This window comes from Hyperoodon ampullatus (genome assembly GCF_949752795.1).
Source record: "Hyperoodon ampullatus genome assembly, chromosome: 6".
NCBI classification, from domain to species: Eukaryota; Metazoa; Chordata; class Mammalia; order Artiodactyla; family Ziphiidae; genus Hyperoodon; species Hyperoodon ampullatus.
This window is the reverse complement of record NC_136919.1, coordinates 112,492,293-112,513,822: the sequence shown is the minus strand read 5'-3', so window position 1 is coordinate 112,513,822 and position 21,530 is coordinate 112,492,293. Positions and strand designations below refer to the sequence as shown.

Sequence of the window (21,530 nt, the reverse complement as noted above, 5' to 3'; positions counted from 1 at the left end):
CCGTCGAATCTGAATGAGATCCTTTGCCGGGTAGAGTAATCTTGGTTGTAGGTTCTTCCCTTTCATCACTTTAAATATATCATGCCACTCCCTTCTGGCTTGTAGAGTGTCTACTGAGAAATCAGCTGTTAACCTTATGGGAGTTCCCTTGTATGTTATTTGTCATTTTTCCCTTGTTGCTTTCAATAATTTTTCTTTGTCTTTAAGTTTTGTCAATTTGATTACCATGTGTTTTGGCGTGTTTCTCCTTGGGTTTATCCTTTATTGGACTCTCTGTTCTTCCCGGACTTGGGGGGCTATTTCCTTTCCCATGTTAGGGAAGTTTTTGACTATAATCTCTTCAAATATTTTCTTGGGTCCTTTCTCTCTCTCTTCTTCTGGGACCCGTATAATGCGAATGTTGTTGTGTTTAATGTTGTCCCAGAGGTCACTTAGGCTGTCTTCATTTCTTTTCATTCCTTTTTCTTTATTCTGTTCCGTGGCAGTGAATTCTACCATTCTGTGTTCCAGATCACTTATCCATTCTTCTGCCTCAGTTATTCTGTTATTGATTCCTTCTAGTGTATTTTTCATTTCAGTTATTGTATTGTTCATATGTTTGTTTGTTCTTGAATTCTTCTAGATTTTTGTTAAACATTTCTTGCACCTTCTTGATCTTTGCCTCCATTCTTCTTCTGAGGTCCTGGATCATCTTCACTACCATTATTCTGAATCTTTTTCTGGAAGGTTGCCTATCTCCGCTTCATTTAGTTGTTTTTCTGGGGTTTTATCTTGTTCCTTCATCTGGTACATAGCCCTCTGCCTTTTCATCTTGTCTATCTTTCTGTGAATGTGATTTTTGTTCCACAGGCTGCAGGATTGTAGTTCTTCTTGCTTCTGCTGTCCACACTCTGGTGGGTGAGGCTATCTAAGAGGCCTGTGCAAGTTTCCTGATGGGAGGGACTGGTGGTGGGTAGAGCTAGGTGTTGCTCTGGTGGGCAGAGCTCAGTAAAACTTTAATCTGCTTGTCTGCTGATGGTTGAGGCTGGGTTCCCTCCCTGTTGCTTGTTTGGCCGGAGGCAACCCAACTCTGGAGACTACCCGGCTCTTTGGTGGGGCTAATGGTAGACTCTGGGGGAGCTCCCCCCAAGGAGTACTTCCGAGACTTTCTGCTGCCAGTGTCCTTGTCCTCGCGGTGAGACACAGCCACCACCTGCCTCTGCAGGAGACCTTCCAACACTAGAAGGTAGGTCTGGTTCAGTCTCCTATGGGGTCACTGCTGCTTCCCCTGGGTCCCAGTGTGCACAATACTTTGTGTGTGCCCTCCAAGAGTGGAGTGTCTGTTTGCCCCAGTCCTGTCGGAGTCCTGCAGTCAAATCCTGCTAGCCTTCAAAGTCTGATTTTCTAGGAATTCCTCCTCCCATTGCTGGACCCCCAGGTTGGGAAGCCTGACATGGGGCTCAGAGCCTTCACTTCAGTGGGTGGACTTCTGTGGTATAAGTGTTCTCAAGTTTGTGAGTCACCCACCCAGCCGTTATAGGATTTGATTTTATTGTGATTGTGCCCCTCCTACCATCTCATTGTGGCTTCTCCTTTGTCTTTGGATGTGGGGTATCTTTTCTGGTGAGTTCCAGTGTCTTCCTTTTTTTTTTTTTTTTTTTTTTTTTTGCGGTACGTGGGCCTCTCACTGTTGTGGCCTCTCCCGTTGCGGAGCACAGGCTCCGGACGCGCAGACTCAGCGGCCATGGCTCACGGGCCCAGCCGCTCCGCGGCACATGGGATCCTCCCGGACCGGGGCACGAACCCGTATCCCCTGCATCGGCAGGTGGACTCTCAACCACTGCGCCACCAGGGAGGCCCCAGTGTCTTCCTTTTGATGATTGTTCAGCAGTTAGTTGTGATTCCGGTGCTCTCGCAAGAGGGAGTGAGTGCACGTCCTTCTCCTCCACCATCTTGAACCAATCTCATACTGTTTTTTAGATTCTTGTCCCATATCGGTCATTAGAGGCTATTGAGCAGAGTTCCCTGTGCTACACATTAGGTCCTTATTAGTTATCTATTTTATATATAGTAGTGTGTATAAGTCAATACCAGTCTCTCAATTTATGCCCCCCCACCAATTCTAAAATTTCTGATAGGTGCATTAAAAAAGTTAAAAAGAAGCAAGTGAAATTAATAATACTTTTGTTTAACACAATATATCTAAAATATTATCATTTCAATGTGTAATCAGGTAAAACATTGTTTGAAATGAAATGCTTTACATTATTATTTTTTCTTATTAATATTTCAAAATCTGGTGTGCACATCTCTTTTCGGGCTAGCTCCATTTCAAGTTCAATGGCCACATGAGGTAATAGCTGCCATATTGGACAGCACACATAAAGAGCCTTGTGGACCCTGCCAAGGCCTCTGAATGAGATGGGGAAGCCACTGCAAGCTTTGGGGCCCAGGAGCATTATCTCTGCCTTAGGTTCTAGAAGGTTCACTCCAGCTGTGATGAGAGAAGATTGTTGTGGGTGAGAGGCAAAAGGACAGAGCAGGGAGACTGGGAAGGAGGCCTTTACCAGTACACAGTGACAATGGCTTGGACCGAGGTGGGGGCAGTGGTGGTAGTGAGAGTGGCTGGATTCTGGGTGTGTTCTCCCAGTTCTTTCTGCTGTGGATAAGAGAGCAGTCAAGGGAGGGCCAAGATTTTTGGCCTGAGCTACCGGAAGGCTGGAGTTATTTTCAGAGGGATGAGGAAGACCCGGGGTGAGGGGCAGCCTTGGGAGAACGTGGGGTGTGGTTTGAGACACGAGTGACAGCCTTTCAGGTAGAGTTGGTGGGCAGGCAGCTGGACATGAGTCTGGGGTTCAGAGCGGAGGTCCCTGCGCTGGCTGGGGATATAAATTTGGGAGTAGACAGCGTATTGATGGTGTGTAAGGCCATGCATGAGTGGAGGGCCCTGGGGAGTGGGTGCATATAGAGGAAAGGGGGCTGAGCCCTGGTGGAGAAGATGGAACCAGCGAAGCGGGCCTGGAGGGAGAGCCCAGGGAGGCAACAGGAAGGCTGTGAGAAAAGAGGGGCTGAGGGAGCCACCAGTTGTGTCCAGTGTGACGATGGGCAGGGGAGGAGGAACCCCCAGGGTCTCTGATCACTGCCAAGGAAGGAGGCAAATGCCAGGCTTCCGTGGGTCCAGGAAAGAACAGGAGGGGAGAAAGTGACTACTAGTATAGATGACTCGTTTGAGGGGTTCTGCTTTAAAGAGGAGCAGAAAGATAGGGTGGTAGTTTAGCAGTGGGCGTGTGGTCACAAGAAGTTCATTTTTTCCCTTAAAGATGGGCAATGTAATAGCAGATGGGGATGATCTAGTAGGGCAAAAGTATCACGAGGGAGAGAGAGAGAGAAAAATGAGCTCATTCATGCTCACAGCAGCGCTATGAAGTAGGTACTATTTTCCAGACAGGGAGACTGAGGCGAAGGAAAGCCCAGCCACTTGCCCAAGGCCATACAGCTGATAAGCAGCAGGATGAGTAATCGATGCAGATGCCTCCGTTGTAGGACGCCCAGTCTTAATTGTTCTGCTGTTCTGCCTCTTCGTGTCCTAGCTAGATTTGTGAGGTCTTTTTTTTTTTTTTTTTTTTGCGGTACGCGGGCCTCTCACTGCTGTGGCCTATCCCGTTGCAGAGCACAGGCTCAGGACGTGCAGGCTCAGTGGCCATGGCTCACAGGCCCAGCCGCTCCGTGGCATGTGGGATCTTCCCGGACCGGGGCACGAACCCATGTCCCCTGCATCGGCAGGTGGACTCTCAACCACTGCTCCACCAGGGAAGCCCATTTGTATTATTTTTTAGATTCCACATATAAGTGATATCATATAATATTTGTCTTCCTCTGACTTTCGTCACTTAGTATGATAATCTGTAGGTCCATCCATGTTGCTGCAAATGGCATTATTTCATTCTTTTTTATCGCTGAGTAGTATTCCATTGTATATATACACCACATCTTCTTTATCCAATCATCTGTTGATGGACACTTAGGTTGTTTCCATGTCTTGGCTATTGTAAATAGCACTGCTCTGAACATTAGGGTGCATGTATCTTTTCAAATTAGAGTTTTCGTCTTCTCTGGTTATATGCCCAGGAGTGGGATAGCTGGATCATTTGGTAGCTCTATTTTTAGCTTTTTAAAGGAATCTTCATACTGTTTTTGAAATAAGTTTTAAATAAGACTTTGGTTTAATAGCTGTCATCCTAAAAGTGCACCGTACATACAGCTTGCTCAGTGGACCCGCATATTAACTCACTTGATCTTCATCACAGCCTTAGGCTGGAGGGCTGCTAAGTGATCCCCATTTCACAGATGAGCAAGCCGAGTCAGAGAGCACAGTGACCCTGGGGGGTGTCCCCAGCACGGGCTGACTGCCGCCTTCCTTCCCTCCAGGGACAGGGGCAGACCCGGCAGTCAGCGCCAAGAGCAACCACTGCCTGGATGCCGCCAAAGCCTGCAACCTGAACGACAACTGCAAGAAGCTGCGCTCCTCCTACATCTCCATCTGCAACCGCGAGATCTCGCCCACTGAGCGCTGCAACCGCCGCAAGTGCCACAAGGCCCTGCGCCAGTTCTTTGACCGCGTGCCCAGCGAGTATACCTACCGCATGCTCTTTTGCTCCTGCCAGGACCAGGCGTGCGCCGAGCGCCGCCGCCAGACCATCCTGCCCAGCTGCTCCTACGAGGACAAGGAGAAGCCCAACTGCCTGGACCTCCGCAGCCTGTGCCGGACGGACCACCTGTGCAGGTAGGGGCCGCCGCAGCTCCGAAGGGAGTCGGCTGGGGTACTCTGCCTGCTCGACATTCCCGAGTTCGCTGGGTTAGGATCTTGAGCCCGGAAGAGAGGGTGACCCGGACATGTGCAAAGCGAATTGTCATTCATTCATTCATTCGTCCTTCCCTTCCTTCCTTCATCCATCCATCCATCCATCTATTCATCCGTTCATTCAGCTGTCCATTCATTTATTCAGTACAGGTTTATCATTTGCCCGCTCTGTGCCCAGCTTCAGGCTAAGCACCATGGGGGAAACCAAGATGAACCACCCTAGGAGCTCCTAATTTAACATCATAGACCCTAGAGCCTGGAGTAAGAAGGGACCTTCAGTGACTTTAGGTCCACTTTTTTTTTTTTTTTTTGCGGTACGCAGGCTTCTCACTGTTGTGGCCTCTCCCGTTGCGGGGCACAGGCTCCGGACGCGCAGGCTCAGCAGCCATGGCTCACGGGCCCAGCCGCTCCGTGGCATGTGGGATCTTCCCAGACCGGGGCACGAACCCGCGTCCCCTGCATCGGCAGGCGGACTCTCAACCACTGCGCCACCAGGGAAGCCTACTTTAGGTCCACTTCTAAAGGAAGCCCACCCCTTATCCCAGTGAGGTCCTGTGGCCGTCATGGAAGGGCTCTTGCACATCCCAGAGGCAGCTCCTTCCACACTGACAGCTGAGCTCGTATAGTGCTGGGTGGAGCATGGGGACTCTGACGGTCCTGGGTTTGAATCCTGACTTTTCCACTTACTAGCTGTGTGATTTGGAGCAGGTTTTAAAAAATGTCCTGAGTGTCCATCCCTTCACCCATGAAATGGGAATAAAAAGGCACAGCATTATTGTGAGGATTAGATGACATGTGTGTTAAAGCTTAGCACAGAGTTTGGCGTAAAGTAATTGCTTAATAAGTGCCTAATTGTTTGGAAGGTTTGTTTTGTTACAGTGAGTTGAAATTTGCCTCTGTGATTCTTCTGTTTTTCTCGTTTGTTATTAACCATTTATTGAACCTCTCTTGCATCCAGTGCATGGTTCTAAGGCTTAGGCATGCAGAGGTGAACACGACGCTCTCCAAGGAGCACCCAGAAGGGAGACAGACAAGGGGAGCAGGGATCCCAATGCAGTGGGCTGAGGGCTGTGGGCTCCCAGAGGAGGGTGCACAGGAGAAGGGCATCTGCCTCAGCCTGGGGCTCCAGAGGACGGGGCCTTGAGCTGAACCTTGGAGCATGAGAAGGAGAAAGCCAGGGAATGAGTCTGGCATGCAAATAAAAGGGACATGTAATGGGGCCACATGTTGTTGGAGGGCAGCTGTTAGATGGATGTATGGATGAGGGAGAAACATCTTTTGCACAGAATTATTTGTTGTGTTATTTGTATGTGGGGAAAGAATACGCAAAGGCTGGAGGGTAGGAGAGAGCCTGTGGTTATGGGCACCTGCAGGTGGTGGGTGCACGTGGAGTGTGGGCCACGGGGTGGGAAGGCCAGAGGTGAGGCTGCTAGGGAGACAGGGATTGCAATCACACAGATAAGCAGAGATTGCTTACTGTACCCCAGACACTGGTCTATTATATGGTTTATCTCATTAATCCTTGCAACAAGGCTACGAGGTAGGTACTGTTATCGTCTGTATCTGTCAAATGATCAGAGTCGTAGAAAGTAACTTGCCCAAGGTCACACAGCTCATGCATTTGAGAGCTGGATCCGATCTCCAGGGCTTTCCTCCCAGTGTAGCACACTGGCCTGGACTAAGGTAGTGGCTGTGAGCACGGGGAGAAGTGTATCAGTTCAGAAATGATTGGTAAGTAGACTTGACAGGACTGGGGACTGGTTGAAAGTTCCCTGGAGGGAGAGGCATTTCTGTTTTGTTTACTTCGCACCTGTCCTGCACATAGAGCCTGACGCATGGCGAGTGCTCCATGAACATTACTTGAATGGATACATGGATGGTGGCCACCATGCTTACTGGGTGAATAATTCTGGGGTGATGGATCATTCAGCAATGGGGGTGCGCAGCATCTGAGATGGCGGTGCGGGGGGGACCATTGCCACCCCCGTTGCAATGTCTGGGGCATTTGGACCTGTGGGCCTGGAGCTCAGTAAAGAGGTTGGAGTGGAGAAATGGGGTTGGGGGTTGTGGCGGGGACTGGAGGATGGGGCTGCAGAGGGAAGGGAGCTCAGGGCCTGTGTGGCTGAAGGGGAGGCACTACCTTGGTTTGGAAAATGAGCTGGAGTTCGGAGAAGGGCTGATGCCTGCAGGGCTGGGAAAGCCTGAAGAAAGTGGGCTTTTCTCTTTTGCTTACTTAAAGAAACATACCTTATCGCTTACAAAAACAATGGGGATGATTTCAAATAAAATATGCTCACTACAAGAGGATGGTTAAAAGTAGAAACCCAGGGACTTCCCTGGTGGTGCTGTGGTTAAGAATCCACCTGCCAATGCAGGGGACATGGACGGGTTTGAGCCCTGGTCCGGGAAGATCCCACATGCCACAGAGCAGCTAAGCCCGTGCGCCACAACTACTGAGCCTGCGCTCTAGAGCCCGCGTGCCACAACTACTGAGCCCACGTGCTGCAACTACTGAGCCTGCGAGCTGCAACTATTGAAGCCCGCTCGCCTAGAGCCCGTGCTCCGCGACAAAGATAAGCCACTGCAATGAGAAGCCCGTGCACCACAACGAAGTGGCCCCCACTCGCCGCAACTAGAGAAAGCCCGAATGCAGCAATGAAGACCCAACGCAGCCAAAAGAAAAAGGCAAAAAAAAAAAAAAAAAAGAGAAACTGAGGGCCCACAAAAGGAAGTCAGGAGTCTGGTGGGGTTCCTGGGCTGGAGCTCAGCTTCCCAAGAGTTGAGAGAAAGCCAAGACTGGATGGGCCATGTCACTCCCCAAACGTGATGGAAGGAGCCTATTAGTTCTTGGATGGAAATGCATTTCTCCTTGTCCTAAATGCTAAACTGACCTGGTCAGGCTGCACAACAAACGGTGTATGTGGGGTGACAGGATGGATGAGGGACTGGAGGGGCTGGAGGGCCAGCCTGAGTCTAGGCTCAGTGACCACAAGCCAGGGTGTCAGGACCAAGGCCAGGTGCACCACTGCCCGGCATCAAACCTCAGGTGGACGTCTCTGCAGGGGTCCTGAGCCAGAGCAGCCTTGTGAACACCCGTTATTAGTGGTGTTTTAAGGGAGGACAACATGTGCAGCTCCTAAGGAGACTGGAGAGCGTGGAGCAGGGTGGATTTGGTGGCCTGTGGAGCATCTGTGTCTGTTCAAAGAGCCTGTAGAACATCTGTGTCTGTTCAAAGAGCCAGAGGGGTTTTTGTTTGTTTGGAGATGGGGGGCGGAGTTTGGAACAGGAGAGCTGGGGCAGAAGCTTCACGTGGTAGAGAGGGTGTTTAAACAAAACTAAGTATGGGAGGGTCAAGAATGAGGTGTCCCAGGACCTAAGGGCTGACAGTTTTCTGAGAGGTGCCGAGCCAAGCCTGTGAGTGCCATGCATCCTGATGTAAATTTAAACAACAGTGGGACTTCCCTGGCGGTCCAGCGGTTAAGACTTCACCTTCTAATGCAGGGGGTGCGGGTTCGATCCCTGGTTGGGGAGCTAAGATCCCACGTGCCTCGCGGCCAAAAAAACCAAAACATAAAACGGAAGCAATATTGTAACAAATTCAATAAAGTCTTTAAAATTGGTCCACATCAAAAAAAATCTTAAAAAAAAATAACAGCAACCATGGGACTCACGGACAGTGCTGTGTCTGGATTATTGAGTTGGGTCTCGCGTAGGAAGTTCCAGGTGCTCCTGGATGTGGCCGGCTGAGCTCCTGGTCTAGAACAAGGGAGTTCCTCTAATGCATCTCCCCCAACTCCCATCCCACCCGGCTCCCATCCCCATGCAGATTTAAAGTATGGTCCTGCAAGTGGGGAGACGAGGGGTGAGGGCAGAACCCGAGTGTAGGGTGAGTCTGGCAGGACCTGGGGGTTTGTTACAGAGTGGCCAAGTGTCCTTGGGAAGCTCTGCCTGTGATGCAGAGTGGCAGGTGGGTGGAGGTGTTTGCCATGGTAACCCCGCAGCTACGAGACCTGGCTTCTGTGTTCACCCTGCCCCTGGTCTTCCGCGTGATCCTGGATGGACCATTTCATTCTGCGTGCCCGGGCTGCTTCTTCACTGATCAAACAAGGATGCTGCCCATTTTCCAAGGACCCTTCCCGGTCTTTGGATCTGAGTCTATCACAAGCAGCTTTCCCATCTGCCTTCTCCATCTGCGCCTCCACTTGAGGTCATATTCCTAGAGAGGTGAGCCCTTGCTACAAGAGGAAATGGCCAGAGATCCCTCGTGAGGGTAGATGATGTGGAAGGGCAGATTTGAGGGAGAGGAGCTGACTTCCTTCCATGCTCCTGCGGGCTTGACTTACTGACGCCTGGACCCTGTCTCTGTGGTCCATGGAGGAGCCCGGGAGGGGATGGGTGGCTGGGGAGGCAGTTCTCCACTATGCCCAGGAAGGGGCGCTCTCCCTTCCTTCCTGACCTTGGTTTCCTCCAGGTTTCTGCCTACCAGGGTGGCCACCACAGGTGGAAATCTTGACTGTGAAAATGGGAGGGTCCAGTGCCATGGTGTTTGGAGCAGGAACGGGGGACCCCCCAAGTCTTCCTGTCCTGGATACTTTAGTGGATGGAGCTGGCCTTGATGGGGGTCCCGGGAGAGCCTCTCTGGGCTGACTCTTTGGGAATGAGGCCCTTGTCTGCAGGCCTCTCCTAGAACACGCTCCACGCTCCGGGGCTACAGTGCCCAGTTTGCACCTCACTGGGCCTGCCTGGCCCTCCTTGCCCTTCAGCTGGGGGAGTTGGCCCGGCTATGCCCAGGCTTCTCCCCGAATGAATCTTGGCCCAGGACTCCTTGAGGGACAGCTCTGCCAGACCCCCGCCACACGGCACTACATCAAAGCAAGACGTGCTGTGCAGCGCACCTAGCAGCAGGCCTTGTACAGCCCCGTGGGATATTTAACAGACTCTGCTGTGCTCTTTCGAATGTTACTAAGCACAAAGCACAGGGGTTTGAAGAAGCTTTGGTTAAACAAGGGTGTTTTCTTTTGGGGCTTGGGGGTATTGGGAGCATTTCCGAACCCTCCTCCTGCTCTTTGGACCAGGATCAGTTTGGGGTCAGGGACCAAGGCAGGGAACCTCTGAGAGTGGAAGCTTCCTGCTCAAGCCGTGGGTCTGACTCTTCTTGAAGTTGCACTCCGGGAGCCCATGCCCTGCCTTCTGCCTTCGTCTGGTTCACACCCCACAGGCCTTTAGGGCTGTGGATTTAGGACCAGGAGAAGCTTTTCCTTTAAAAGCCTTCTGATATGGAGTCTGGAAAGCCTGGAGAATCTCTTGGAATGATTCTATGGAATTTGGCTAATTTCTCTCACCCCAGCCCCCCAGTGGGCCATGACCTACTTCTTTTTTAAACGGAATCTTTTGGTTTATACTTTCTCAGCTTACACTCATTGCAAGGATGGTCCAGATAGTGTGTGTGTGTGTGTGTGTGTGTGTGTGTGTGTGTGTGTGTGATGATTGTGTTATATTGTAAACTGTGTCCCTCCAGGCCTCATTTGGAGAGGCCCCCTAAAATGCCCTGTTCCTCTTGGTTGGCCAAGAGGATATAAATAACTCGGTGCTGGCCCTGTGCCATATCTCGGGCTGTAAGTTAACCTTTGGGTGCTGAGGATATACATAAATAGATTCCAGCCTGGGACTACCCTGGCTGCCTGGGCTCCTTTGTGCCGTGGACGCTGTCCTTGTCGGAGAGGATTGCTGGGAAGGCAGAGGGGTTGGTGTCTCCCCTCTCAACTGTCTGCAGGGAGCGGGGAGGCATCCCTTCAGCAAGCCCCCTCCCCACCCTTGCCTAGCTTGGAGCGTGTCTGGTGTCTGTAGGCAGTGTGGGTGGACAGGTCTGGGTTTGATTCTTTGCTCCTAGGAGCTGTCCCTCAGCTTCTTTTGGACTCTAGAACCTGTTGGCTGATGTTTTCAGCAGATTATCTCTAAATGGCAGCAAATGATTATTTGAGTACAGGCTTGGGGCTTCCAAGCCTTTACTTCTTTTAAAGGAGAGGATCTTGAATATCTCGAAATCAGATGTAAAGTTTTGCGTGTATATTCTAAAGAGAAACTTGTTGCTTTCATTAGATTCTTGAAGCATTCTTTGACCTCCCCAAACTTAAGAATCTCTGCCATCTCTAGATGGCCAACTTGGATTGGCTGTCTGAAGGATTGTGAATCTGCCTCCTGGCTCAATAGCAAAGAGAGCTGTGATTGATTAGTGATGTCTGCCACTGGCATGGAAGGGGCAGAATGGGTGCCCCGCTAGAACCCAGCTAGTCATTCCTGGGACCAGTGGTTCACCAGTAGCAGGAGGAATGGGGGTCTCGGGGCCATTCCTTTATTCATTTGACCACTGTTTGTTGATGATCCACTCTGGGCCAGGCCTCGTGTTGAGATTAGAGAGTTAATGAAGTAGGCAGAGGCCCTTGCCCTCAGGGGACTCACAGTCCAGTGACTGGACACTGTGGTGATTGTCTCTGCAATGGGAATGGAACCACACAATGAACTAGATGATAGCATTTCCATTCAAGTTCTCTTGAAATCCCAGTTCTGCACTGCTCCCTACCAGGCCTTCCCTGGGTCACTCTGGTGGCCCAGAGAGCAGCTGTTTCTTGGGGGAGATGAGCCACAGACAGATGAACTTTGTTCAGGGGACTGTCTGGCCTCGAACAGAGCTCAGAACCCAGCAGCAGCCCTATCTGTCTTCAGAGCAGAGCTGTGCCCAGGAGTGCCATGGGGTAAAGAAGTCACATCCTCCTGAAGAAGACTTAACCAGGTTGCAGTGGGGGGAGACCCTGTGGGGAGGGACATGGGATCCTCGGCCCTGCCAGAGACCCTGAGACCCATCTTCCCCTTGAGGATCCATGTTGGCTTCTGCTACTAGCCTCAGTAGAGGCCCTGTTTACCCTTGAACTCTGTGCCAAGGGTGCCTAGATTTTTCCTCTTGGAATTTCCTGTGGCAAATTGACACAAGGCTGGAATGTTGAACATTACTAAAAGCTCTGGGAGAATAAACACAGAGAGAAGCTGCAACCTAGATAGTTAGTTTGCAAGATAGGGTTTATACGGCTTTCTGCTCTGGCTGCTACAGGGAGGTCAGCACGGCTGGGTAGAGAGCGCCTTTACCTTTTACCACCCAGGCTGCTCTCTGGGCACCTGGGCTCCGTAAAGCTCACACCCCAGAGAGATGAGGTGCACCCTTGCCTAGCTAAGGCTCCCATTGGTGGAGTTCTGTGTGAGAACCCACTCCATCCCTGGCTGATTGGAAGGAGGAATGACCCATCGTGGGGATGCTGCTTATGCAGAGAGAATCAGAGTTCAAGTTGGTCAGGGTTGGGTGTGTTTTTGCTCACACAGGGCGGGGCATGCTCTCAGCTACCCAGATGTTACTTCATTCACCAGGCTCCTTGATTATTTCTGCTTCCATTCAGTGACCTGGGCTTTCTCTTTGCTACTGTCTTTGTCCCCTGGAGCTGCTTTGACAAAATACCATAGACCAGAGGGCTTAACCAACAAACATGTTATTCTCACAATTCTGGAGGCTGGTAGTCCAAGATCAGGGTGCCAGCATGGTTGGGTTCTCAGCGAGGGCCCTCTTTGGGGTAATTTCCTCACGTGGCTTCCTTGTTGTATGCGTGCCAAGAGGGATTGGGTGTTCCCTCCTCTTTTCATGAGGGCATGAATCCCATCACGGGGGCACTACCCTCATGACGTAATTACTTCTCAAAGACTCCACCTCCAAATACCATTGCATTGGGGGATAGGGTTTCAACATATCAATTTGGAGTGGGGGGACACATTCAGTTTGTAGCACCTAGACTTGCACTTCATTCAAAGCCTGTTTGGTTCTCATCTCCCTGAGCCCTTTCTTAGCCTCTCCTTCCAAAGAAGCTTTCTAGAACTCGTCTGCATCCTTCCTGTGGCACTAATCATGTGGCTTTCCTTTGATACTTTATCTTCCCAACTAGGTCTCTGTTTTTAATATTCTTATATGTATATACTATGTATAGGTACTGCCATATATATGTATAATGTTGATTAATTTATTTAACAGATATTTATAGTGTACCAGGCACTGCGCTAGACACTGGATAGAGATACTTACTGGAGAACACAGTAGAAATGGTCCTTACCCCTTGGATCTTATAGTCTGATGGGAGAGATAGACAATAATCAAGCAAACAGACAAGTATATGGTTAACATCTTTGAAATGAGCAGGATGTAGAAAGAGAGTATAACGGGGGAAGGAGGGAGGACCTCTTTGGGCAGAGCAGTCAGGAAAAGTGTATCTGAGGAGATGACATTTAAACTGAGACCTGAAGAACGAGGGCCAGAAGTAAGCCAGGTAGAAGAAAGAACATCTCACTCAGAGGCAGTAGCATGCGCAAGAGTTGGGGAGAGGAGAGGAACTTGGCCTTGGCGTTGGCATTGACGGGGCTGGCGTGGCTGGGGCAGAGGGGACTCGGGAGAGACATGCAGGCAGAGCCAGGTCACACGGGACCATCTAGCCCAGGGCAAGGAGTTTGGATTTCTTCTGAGTACACTTAGAAGCCAGCTAGTGACATTATGGAAGCTGTGACATAAAAAGATGACTGGCTACTGGGTGGAGAATTAAGGGATAAGGCAAGAATGACCTTGGAGAGACCAGGGAGGAGGTTATTTTCGTATACGAGATCAGAGATGACGGCAGCCCAGGCCAGGGGGTTGGCCGTGTGGAGTGAGATAAGTGGGTACATTTGAGATAATTTGGAGATGGAAATGATGTACCTTGATGTGGGAGCGAGGGAGACAGAGGAACTCGAGGAGAGCTCACATACTTCTGGCTTGAGCCACTTGGTGGGCAATGGTGCCACCTTCTGAGATGGTGAAGGCTTGGAGGGGGAGATAGATCAGGAGTTCCATTCTAGGCATGTTAATTTTGAGTTGCCTTTGAGACATTCCTATCTGGAGCTTGACTGGAGTTATAAATTCTGGGGGTCATTAACATATATATGGTGGTTAAGGCCAGGGGAATATGTAGGTTCTCCTAGGGAGAGGCCAGCATGAGAGGAGGCCCTGAGAATGTGCCTGGCTCCCCTGTAAATGCCCGGTAAGGGTTTGGGGGTGTTGTTATGGCGCCCCAGGAGTCAAAAAAGATTTCTTTTTTTTTTTTGCGGTACACGGGCCTCTCACTGTTGTGGCCTCTCCCGTTGCGGAGCACAGGCTCTGGACGCGCAGGCTCAGCGGCCGTGGCTCACGGGCCCAGCCACTCTGCGGCATGTGGGATCTTCCTGGACCGGGGCACGAACCCGTGTCCCCTGCATCGGTAACTGTTGGATTTGGGAAAGTGGAAGGCGTTGGTGACCTCTTCAAAAGCAGTTTTAATGAAGTGGTGATTACAGAAACCTGACCAGAGGGAATTTCCTGGTGGTCCAGTGGTTAGGACTCTGTGCTTTCACTGTCGAGGGCCTGGGTTCAACCCCTGGTCGGGGAACTAAGATTCCACAAGTGGCATGGCCAAAAAAAGAAAAGAAAAAAAAAAAAAAGAAACCTGATGAGAGCTAAAGAAATGTTTGTAAGTTGGTTGGTCAGAGCTTCCTGGGAAACATCCTCATGGAAAGGGAACCATCCAGTGCAGGGAAGTTGCTCATTTGTCCCTTCAGTGGAGAGATAGCTGAGGAAAACTCAACACTGGCTTGGCTTTGGGAAGTGTGGGCTGGGGGTCCTGCCAGCATGGGCAATCCAGGGGCTCCGTCATGGCACTCTGCAGGTCCTGGGAGCACACCCTCGGCCAGGGTCAGTCTGGATCCTGAGACCATGCAGCCTTGGGACAGCCCATAGTGTGGGCCACACGTGCCTGATGGTCTTGGATGCTAGTGCATCCACTGCAGTGGGATTAGGACCTCAGCATCCCCTCCTCCCATGTCCTCCCTGGGCTCTCAGGGACCACGATATGGATGCTGCAGACTCGGTTTCTCCAGCCACGGCCAACAGACTCTTTACAATGTGGGAAGAGACCTTTCTCTAAGCTCTGGGCTCTTCTGAGCAACCTAGCTGGCCTGCCCTCTCAGAGAAGAAGGCTCTGGGGCTTCCAGGAGGAGCCTTGCCTTTTCAGCCTTCTTCACTGAGGAGATTCCTAGAACAGGCTGAGCAGTGCCTGAGAGGTGCCCCCAGGCTACCTGCACTGGACCTCCTCTCCGTGCTGGATGTGGGATGTGACCTCTCCCGTAGCCAGCCAGGACGTGGTCTTTGTCTTCCCAGGGCGGTACCCACAGAGGTGAGGAATCCTGCCCTGCTTCTTAAGTAGCATTAGCCTGGTGTTCTGGGGCCAGCTGTCCTCCTCAGGGCCCTTTTGGGGGCTCTTTGGGAATGCTCGGAGACCTGCACATGCCTCTGTTATCCCAGGGTCTCTGAGGTGGGTAAGCATAGTGGAGCACCATGGGCACCCTCCCACCTAGAGTAGAATCAGGGCGTTGAATTAAGCACCAAGGAACAGTAAGATCCTCAAACGGAGCGAGAGGGAAATTTGGGGAGAGCGGCTCATACCCTGCCTGGCCCAAGGTGCCTTGCGCTGGTCCAACAGGAGTCCTCCTGAGTGTGCGAGTTCTCCATCACTCAGCCTTTGGTGGGCCGGAGGTGCTCTCTGAGCAGTGCGACGTGCTCAAGGAAAGATTCCCCAGAAATGTTCTTCAGAGGGGCTGGAGTCGCAGCCCCGGCTTCAGATCCTTGCGTAGGCAGTTGTGAGACCTCTGCCTGGTTCTTTAATGTCACGCAGCCTCTGTGCTTCTTGTCAAAATCAGGATAGTTACGCCCACATGGAAGCTTGGTCACCCACTCCCCAGGACTTCCATGGAGCTCCATTTCTAGATGCTCAGCAGCCAGGATGCTGAGATAAACTGCCGGCCTGCCCAAGCAGCCCCCAGGCTGTGCCGGCTGTGAGGTGGAGGGCTGGCCCCCAAGGCTGGCAGGGGTTGTCGGGGAAGGAGGCTTGGAGGAGGTATCTGAGCCGAGCTTGAAGGAGAAGTAGGCAGGCCTGTTCTGGCAGGCAGCCCTTCTGGTCCTCGCAGGGGGAATGTGTGTCTTGAAAGGGGCGGCCAGGCAAGGGGGAATCAGCTCCTAAAACCTTTGTGCATTTTGCCAAGGAGTCTGATTTTCTCCAGAAGGCATTGGGAGCCATGAAGTGTTTTAGGCAATAGAGTGACACAGTACAGTTAGTGCTTTAGAAAGATCCCTTTAGCCACTGTGTGTAAAATGGGTCAGAGGAGGGAGAGGCTGGAGGCCTGCTGGGGACCCACTGTGATGGGGCCTGAGATCAGGAGGCTGAGGCAGAGGGTGGGTGGGGAGGAGCTGGGTCTGAGACCTTCAGAGGTCGGTTCCCAGGGACTTGCCGAATGTGGACAGTGAGGGAGTGGGGAGGAGTCCAGGCGGACACCGCAGTCTCTGGCCTGGTGGCCGGCAGGCTGGTGAAGCTGTTACCTGAGGGAAGGGAGGAGGAGGTCTGGGCATAGAGGGGAGATGTTTGGGTTTCGAACTTGTTTGTTGGGGAAGCCTTTGGAACAGGCAAGTGGAATTGTGTATGTGGGAGTTTGGGAGAGAGGCCGGGGCTTGAGATTGAGATTATGGGGTTAAGTGAAATAAAGCAGGAAAAGCACTGAGCCTAGGGCCGGGCACACAGGCGCACAGTAAACATTAGTTCCTTCAAAGAGCTTGTAAGCTCATTTGGGGAGACAAGGCTCACACCTGTGGAAACATTGAATGTGAAGAGGAGGTCCTGCTTAATTAAATGTTGTAAGGATTATACCGTGTGCTGCAGCCATTCAGAAAAGGGGAGCGGTGTGGCCGGAAGAACCACGGAAGGCGGCGTGGAGTTGGGGTCCCGCAGCTGGGGAGGGAAAGAGGCTTCCAGAAGGGGACAGGAGGGGGAAGCAGGGCTGGGCACGGCTACTCCCAGGAGAGAGGGATGTCTTGCTCGCAGCACAGGTGCCAGTGGTGGGAGGAGTGTGTGTGTGTATGTGTTTGTGTGTGTTTATGTGTGTGTGTGCATGTGTGTGTTTATGTGTGTGTGTTTGTGTGTATGTGTGTGTATATGTGTGTGTGTGTGAGAGAGAGGGAGAGAGAGAGAGAGAGAGAGAGAGAGAGATTGGAGCTTTGAGATGCCCTGGGGAGACACTGGGCAGATAGGGATGACCTGTCCCAGTCTCCCACCTGTTGGTCCCCGATTCCAGCAGACTCTGGGTTCTCCAAACTTGTTGCTCAATAATTGGAAGAAATAGAGGCCTGTGAAAAGAGTCCCGGATTAGGAGTTATACTACATCTTAATACTGCCGCAGTCCTAGTACTACCTCGGCCTGTAACTAACTCTGTGATCTTGTTGCAAACTGGAATGAGTCACCTTGTTAGGTAGGGAGTTCCCCTAAGAGGTATGGAGCAGAGGCTGGAGGCCCCTTGCCAGACCTCAGATGCGTGCCAGGTTTGGGACTTTTCAGGTCCTTTCTGAGCTGCTGTAACGTGAACCTCCTGTCTCTTGGGGTCACGTGAAGGCAGTGCATTGTGGGTACCAGGAGGCTCCCTCTGCCCCCCTCCTCTCCTTCCCCTCTCTTTCTTTTTCTCCTGATTTTCAAAATGAAATTCACTTTCCTGCTTTTGCTGATGACAAAAGCTGTATGTGCTCGCTAGAAAACATAATTCTGCCAAGACAGGAAGGTCATCTCAAGAAAGTAGAGATCATCCGCAGCCCTAACACCCTGAAATAACCCTGAAATAAGTGAACGTTTAGGAGAATGTATACTTCCAGGCTTTTAAAATATGCATACACATATTTTTAACAACAATGATGTCATGTAGTACATGCTGTTTTTTTTTTTTTTTTTTTTTTTTTTTGCGGTACGCGGGCCTCTCTCACTGTTGTGGCCTCTCCTGTTGTGGAGCACAGGCTCTGGACACACAGGCTCAGCGACCATGGCTCACAGGCCTAGCCGCTCCGCGGCATGTGGGATCTTCCCAGACCGGGGCATGAACCCGTGTCCCCTGCATCAGCAGGCGGACTCTCAACCACTGCGCCACCAGGGAAGCCTGTACATGCTGTTTTGTTAGCTCTTTTTCCTCTAAATATATGAATGTTTCAATTTTAACATCTCCGCACACGCAGGTTTACTGGTTTGGGTGGTGGTCTCGTTTCCCCTGTGGGTGACACGCAGAGCTTGCTGTGGTTACACGTGTACATTCATTCTGTCATGTAGGAAACTCATGTTTGGATCGGAGCCTGCCACGTGGTAGGGGACACGTGGGCCCTCAGAGGGAAGGGGATACTTAGACAACAAGAGAGCTCTTGGATCCCTGACTTGGGCCTTCCTCGAGGTCCAGGGGAGGACAGAGGACTGGACTGAAGTGGGATCTTCACAGTGGGTGGGCGTGTTTCTGGGTAGTTGCCATTTGTGGGTTTGGGTTGTTCTCCACCAAGGGACCACTCAGGAGGGGATAGTCTGTTTCCTCTAACTTCTCAGGGCGGTGTGCAGGGTGAGGACTGTACCAAGCAGTGAATTTGAGAACGGAAAAAGCAGAGGCCTCTTTAGCAGCCATCCAAAGACAAGGAAAGATGATGCCCAAGGTGGAACGTTCTAGGAATCTGTATGTGTGTTGGCATCATAAAAAAATAAGCTGGTTGATAATGTCAAGAGCAGGGCTGCGGGCCACGTTGGAGAGGGATGGAGAGGGTTGGTGGGCCAAGCCTGGAACGAAGGTGGGTCTGGGGTGGTGGCGTATTTTCTCCGTCCGGTTTTCCTAAGTGTTTGTGTCTCTGGGGGAGTTTTAAGTAAACCAAGCAAGGGTCATTGCCTGCAACTTGTTAATTCTCCCCTCGTTACAGCAGAGACGATTGGAAATCCCTAAGAAATCAAAAAATAGTAGCTACTAGGTGGTAACCAGTGAGCTCAGAAGATGGAGGCTGCAGCAGCAGAGGTCATTAAGCTGCCAGCTCTCCCTGCTGCTCTCGGAAGGAGGTGGAGATCTGTGCTTGGAGCAGAGGTGGGCTCTTACCTCCTGGAAGATGCACAGGGTGGGAAGAGAGCTGGGCAGGTGCACAGGTCTGGGGAACCCCCGCCTCCTCCTTTCCCCTGCTGGGAACTCATCCACAGACGCCTGGGGTGGGGAGGAGGCACTTTGGCCACCTCTTGGCTACCTCTTCTGCCTGTTTCTCCTTTTGCAGGCTCAATTGTATTCTAGTTGCTTTAATCAGGGCCTGTGCCTTTAAGGAGGTGGAGCCGGTAAGGGGGCCTCAGGGAGAACCAACCAGAACACCTGCACTGGTCCTAGATAGGGGAGGAGAGGGCCCTGGAGATCCCCGCCCACTGGCCTGAGCACCCCGCCTCCTGCACTGCTTGAAGGAGGCGTGGCTTGGAGGGTCCCTAGTTCGAGGATGTGTAACAGGGGGTGCTGGCAGCGGCGGTGGGCGTTGGTTGCTCTGTCTGTAGTGTGCCTCAGCCTGATTCATGATGGGAGGAAGGTGTGCTGTCTGAGGAGGTGGCAGCTGTGGGCAGAACAGGACAGTGTTGTGTCTGAAAATGTTTCTGGGTGGAGCCTGGGGGATACATAATTCCACCTCAAAACAGCTAGAGGCAGGCTTGAAGCTCATCCCCACAAAATTTCATCTTAGAGATGAAGACGCTGAGGCCCAGAGAGGTGGAGTTATTTGCCCACAGTCACACAGCTAGGGAGTGGCAGGACTCAGGCAAGAGGTCAGGTCTGGCCTCCCTGGGCAGTGTCCTGTCCTGTGAGGAGGCTTGGCGCGGTGGAGGGCTAACCGGACAGGGCGTCAGACACTGGGGTCCCAGACTCAGGACTTGGAACATCTCTGAGTTTCCTTATTTAAAGAACAGACAGGGGCTTCCCTGGTGGTGCAGTGGTTGGGAGTCCACCTGCCGATGCAGGGAACATGGGTTCGTGCCCCGGTCCGGGAAGATCCCACATGGCTGCGGAGTGGCTGGGCCCGTGAGCCATGGCCGCTGAGCCTGTGCGTCCGGAGCCTGTGCTCCGCAACGGGAGAGACCACAACAGTGAGAGGCCCGCGTACTGCAAACAAAAACAAATAAACAAAAAAGAACAGACAGAATCAAATCTGTCCTGTCCACCTCATGGGGCTGTCGTAGAACAGGAAATGAGAGAAGCGCCGTGATGGTACTTGGAATGCTGCAAAGAATCCCCCTCCCCTACACTCCTCCCCACCATGTTTAAAACTGTGGTGTTCCCCAGCACAGGGTGCTGGCCTGTACCATGGAAAGGGAGGCGGGCAGCGATGGGCAGGTCCCCACACAGGGGGAAGGGGTGGACTGTCAGGGAAGGCTTGATGCTTGAGTCCATGCAGAGCCCTGGAGGTGGCTTTTGGCTTCTGGCCGTGGACAGGAGGTCTAAGACCATTTGGGTCACGGGCTAGACCGGACCTCCGCTTCCTTCCTTTTCCTTCCAGCTCTTTGCAGGAAGCTCGTTAGACAGTCCTGAGCCCCTGTTGTTCTGTGAGAATCCCATTTGGTTTGTCCATGGCGCAGTGCAGGCTGGGCTGGAAGGGGCGGGGCGTGGGGTGCTCATCTTGGGAGTCTGCAGTCCAGAGTCCCCTCTCCTACCCTCCCTTTCTCCATAAGGGCTCACATTGCATTGCTCCTGTCCCCCACTGCCCTCCCTCCCCCCTGGATCAACCTCTCAGAGGTCAATGGCAAAAAAGAGGGGGGAGAAACAGAAATGATGATGACTTTGATTTTCTTCTCCTGTCGGAGCCTGGGGAGGGTGGTTGTTTTGCTTCCTGGACCTCAGCGGAGAATTCTCTGCCAGACAATCATCTCAGCGCTTTCATTGCTTTCTGATGCTCTCCTAACTGCACAGGGTCGGCTATTAAATGGTCATCAAACCTCAGCCTCTATCCCATCAATAGTCATAAAGTTGGGGAGATAAAAGCCATCAGTTTTCCATTATAGCTGAAAGCAATACTGTAGATAGCTATTTTCTGAATGCTGCAGATAGATGTATTTTAACCAGAGCAGGGTTTTCAGTGGGTCCCCAATTCAGCAGCTGTGAGTCCTGCTGGGCCCGGGAGAACCTGCCAGGTGGTGGTTGAAATGGGGGAGGGGCCAGGGCTTTCTCTCCCTTTGTCTCCTCTCTTCTAGGATTGAAAGGGCACATCCTCAGGTGTGGGATGCTGGGGCTGGGGGCGCTTCGGTGGTGGGACCGTGGGCTTCCTCCCTTGGTTCTGACCAGGGGCCGCGCATAAATGCAGGGGTTGTAGTCTGCTCATTCTAACGAGAAGTGACCCTCCTCTGCCCGATCTCAGGCTGCGGGCAGGCTGGGGGCTGGGCTCAGGGTAGGTGCCTGGTGATTTCGAGGTGTGGGTGTGAGGGCCTGCAGGCTGGGTCTGGTGGAATAGGAGGGGCTGCAGCCTAAGGAAGCTGCAAGACACCTGCGGACCATCGGGAGGATGGCAGCTCCTGATATACAGTCCTTGTAGCTTCTCACCGATGAGCAGGCCATTTGGAAATGGATTTTTGCAAGCAAATAGCTCGGCAGTGAACAGCCATCAGATAAGTCCTCAGAATGAACTTTTCAAAGCACTCAAACCCCAGGGCCCTCCCGCCTCTGGTTCCAGAAGAATCTGGGATCTGAGACCGCCTGCCTCGGACCCCCACCCGCAGCCTCCTCTTCCTGGCCCTCCTT

General features: G+C 52.0%; 1 protein-coding gene across 3 annotated transcripts in view; it reads left to right on the top strand.

The window, feature by feature from the left end:
- GFRA2 (GDNF family receptor alpha 2) overlaps positions 1–21,530 on the top strand; it is a gene marked incomplete at both ends in the record, with an annotated part of 96,196 nt that overhangs the window by 34,798 nt on the left and 39,868 nt on the right. For all 3 annotated transcript variants that reach the window (XM_079705949.1, XM_079705948.1, XM_079705947.1), the window contains one exon: positions 4,408–4,762. In XM_079705949.1, the coding sequence (XP_079562075.1) occupies positions 4,408–4,762 (355 nt within the window). The remainder of the gene's footprint in view (positions 1–4,407; positions 4,763–21,530) is intronic.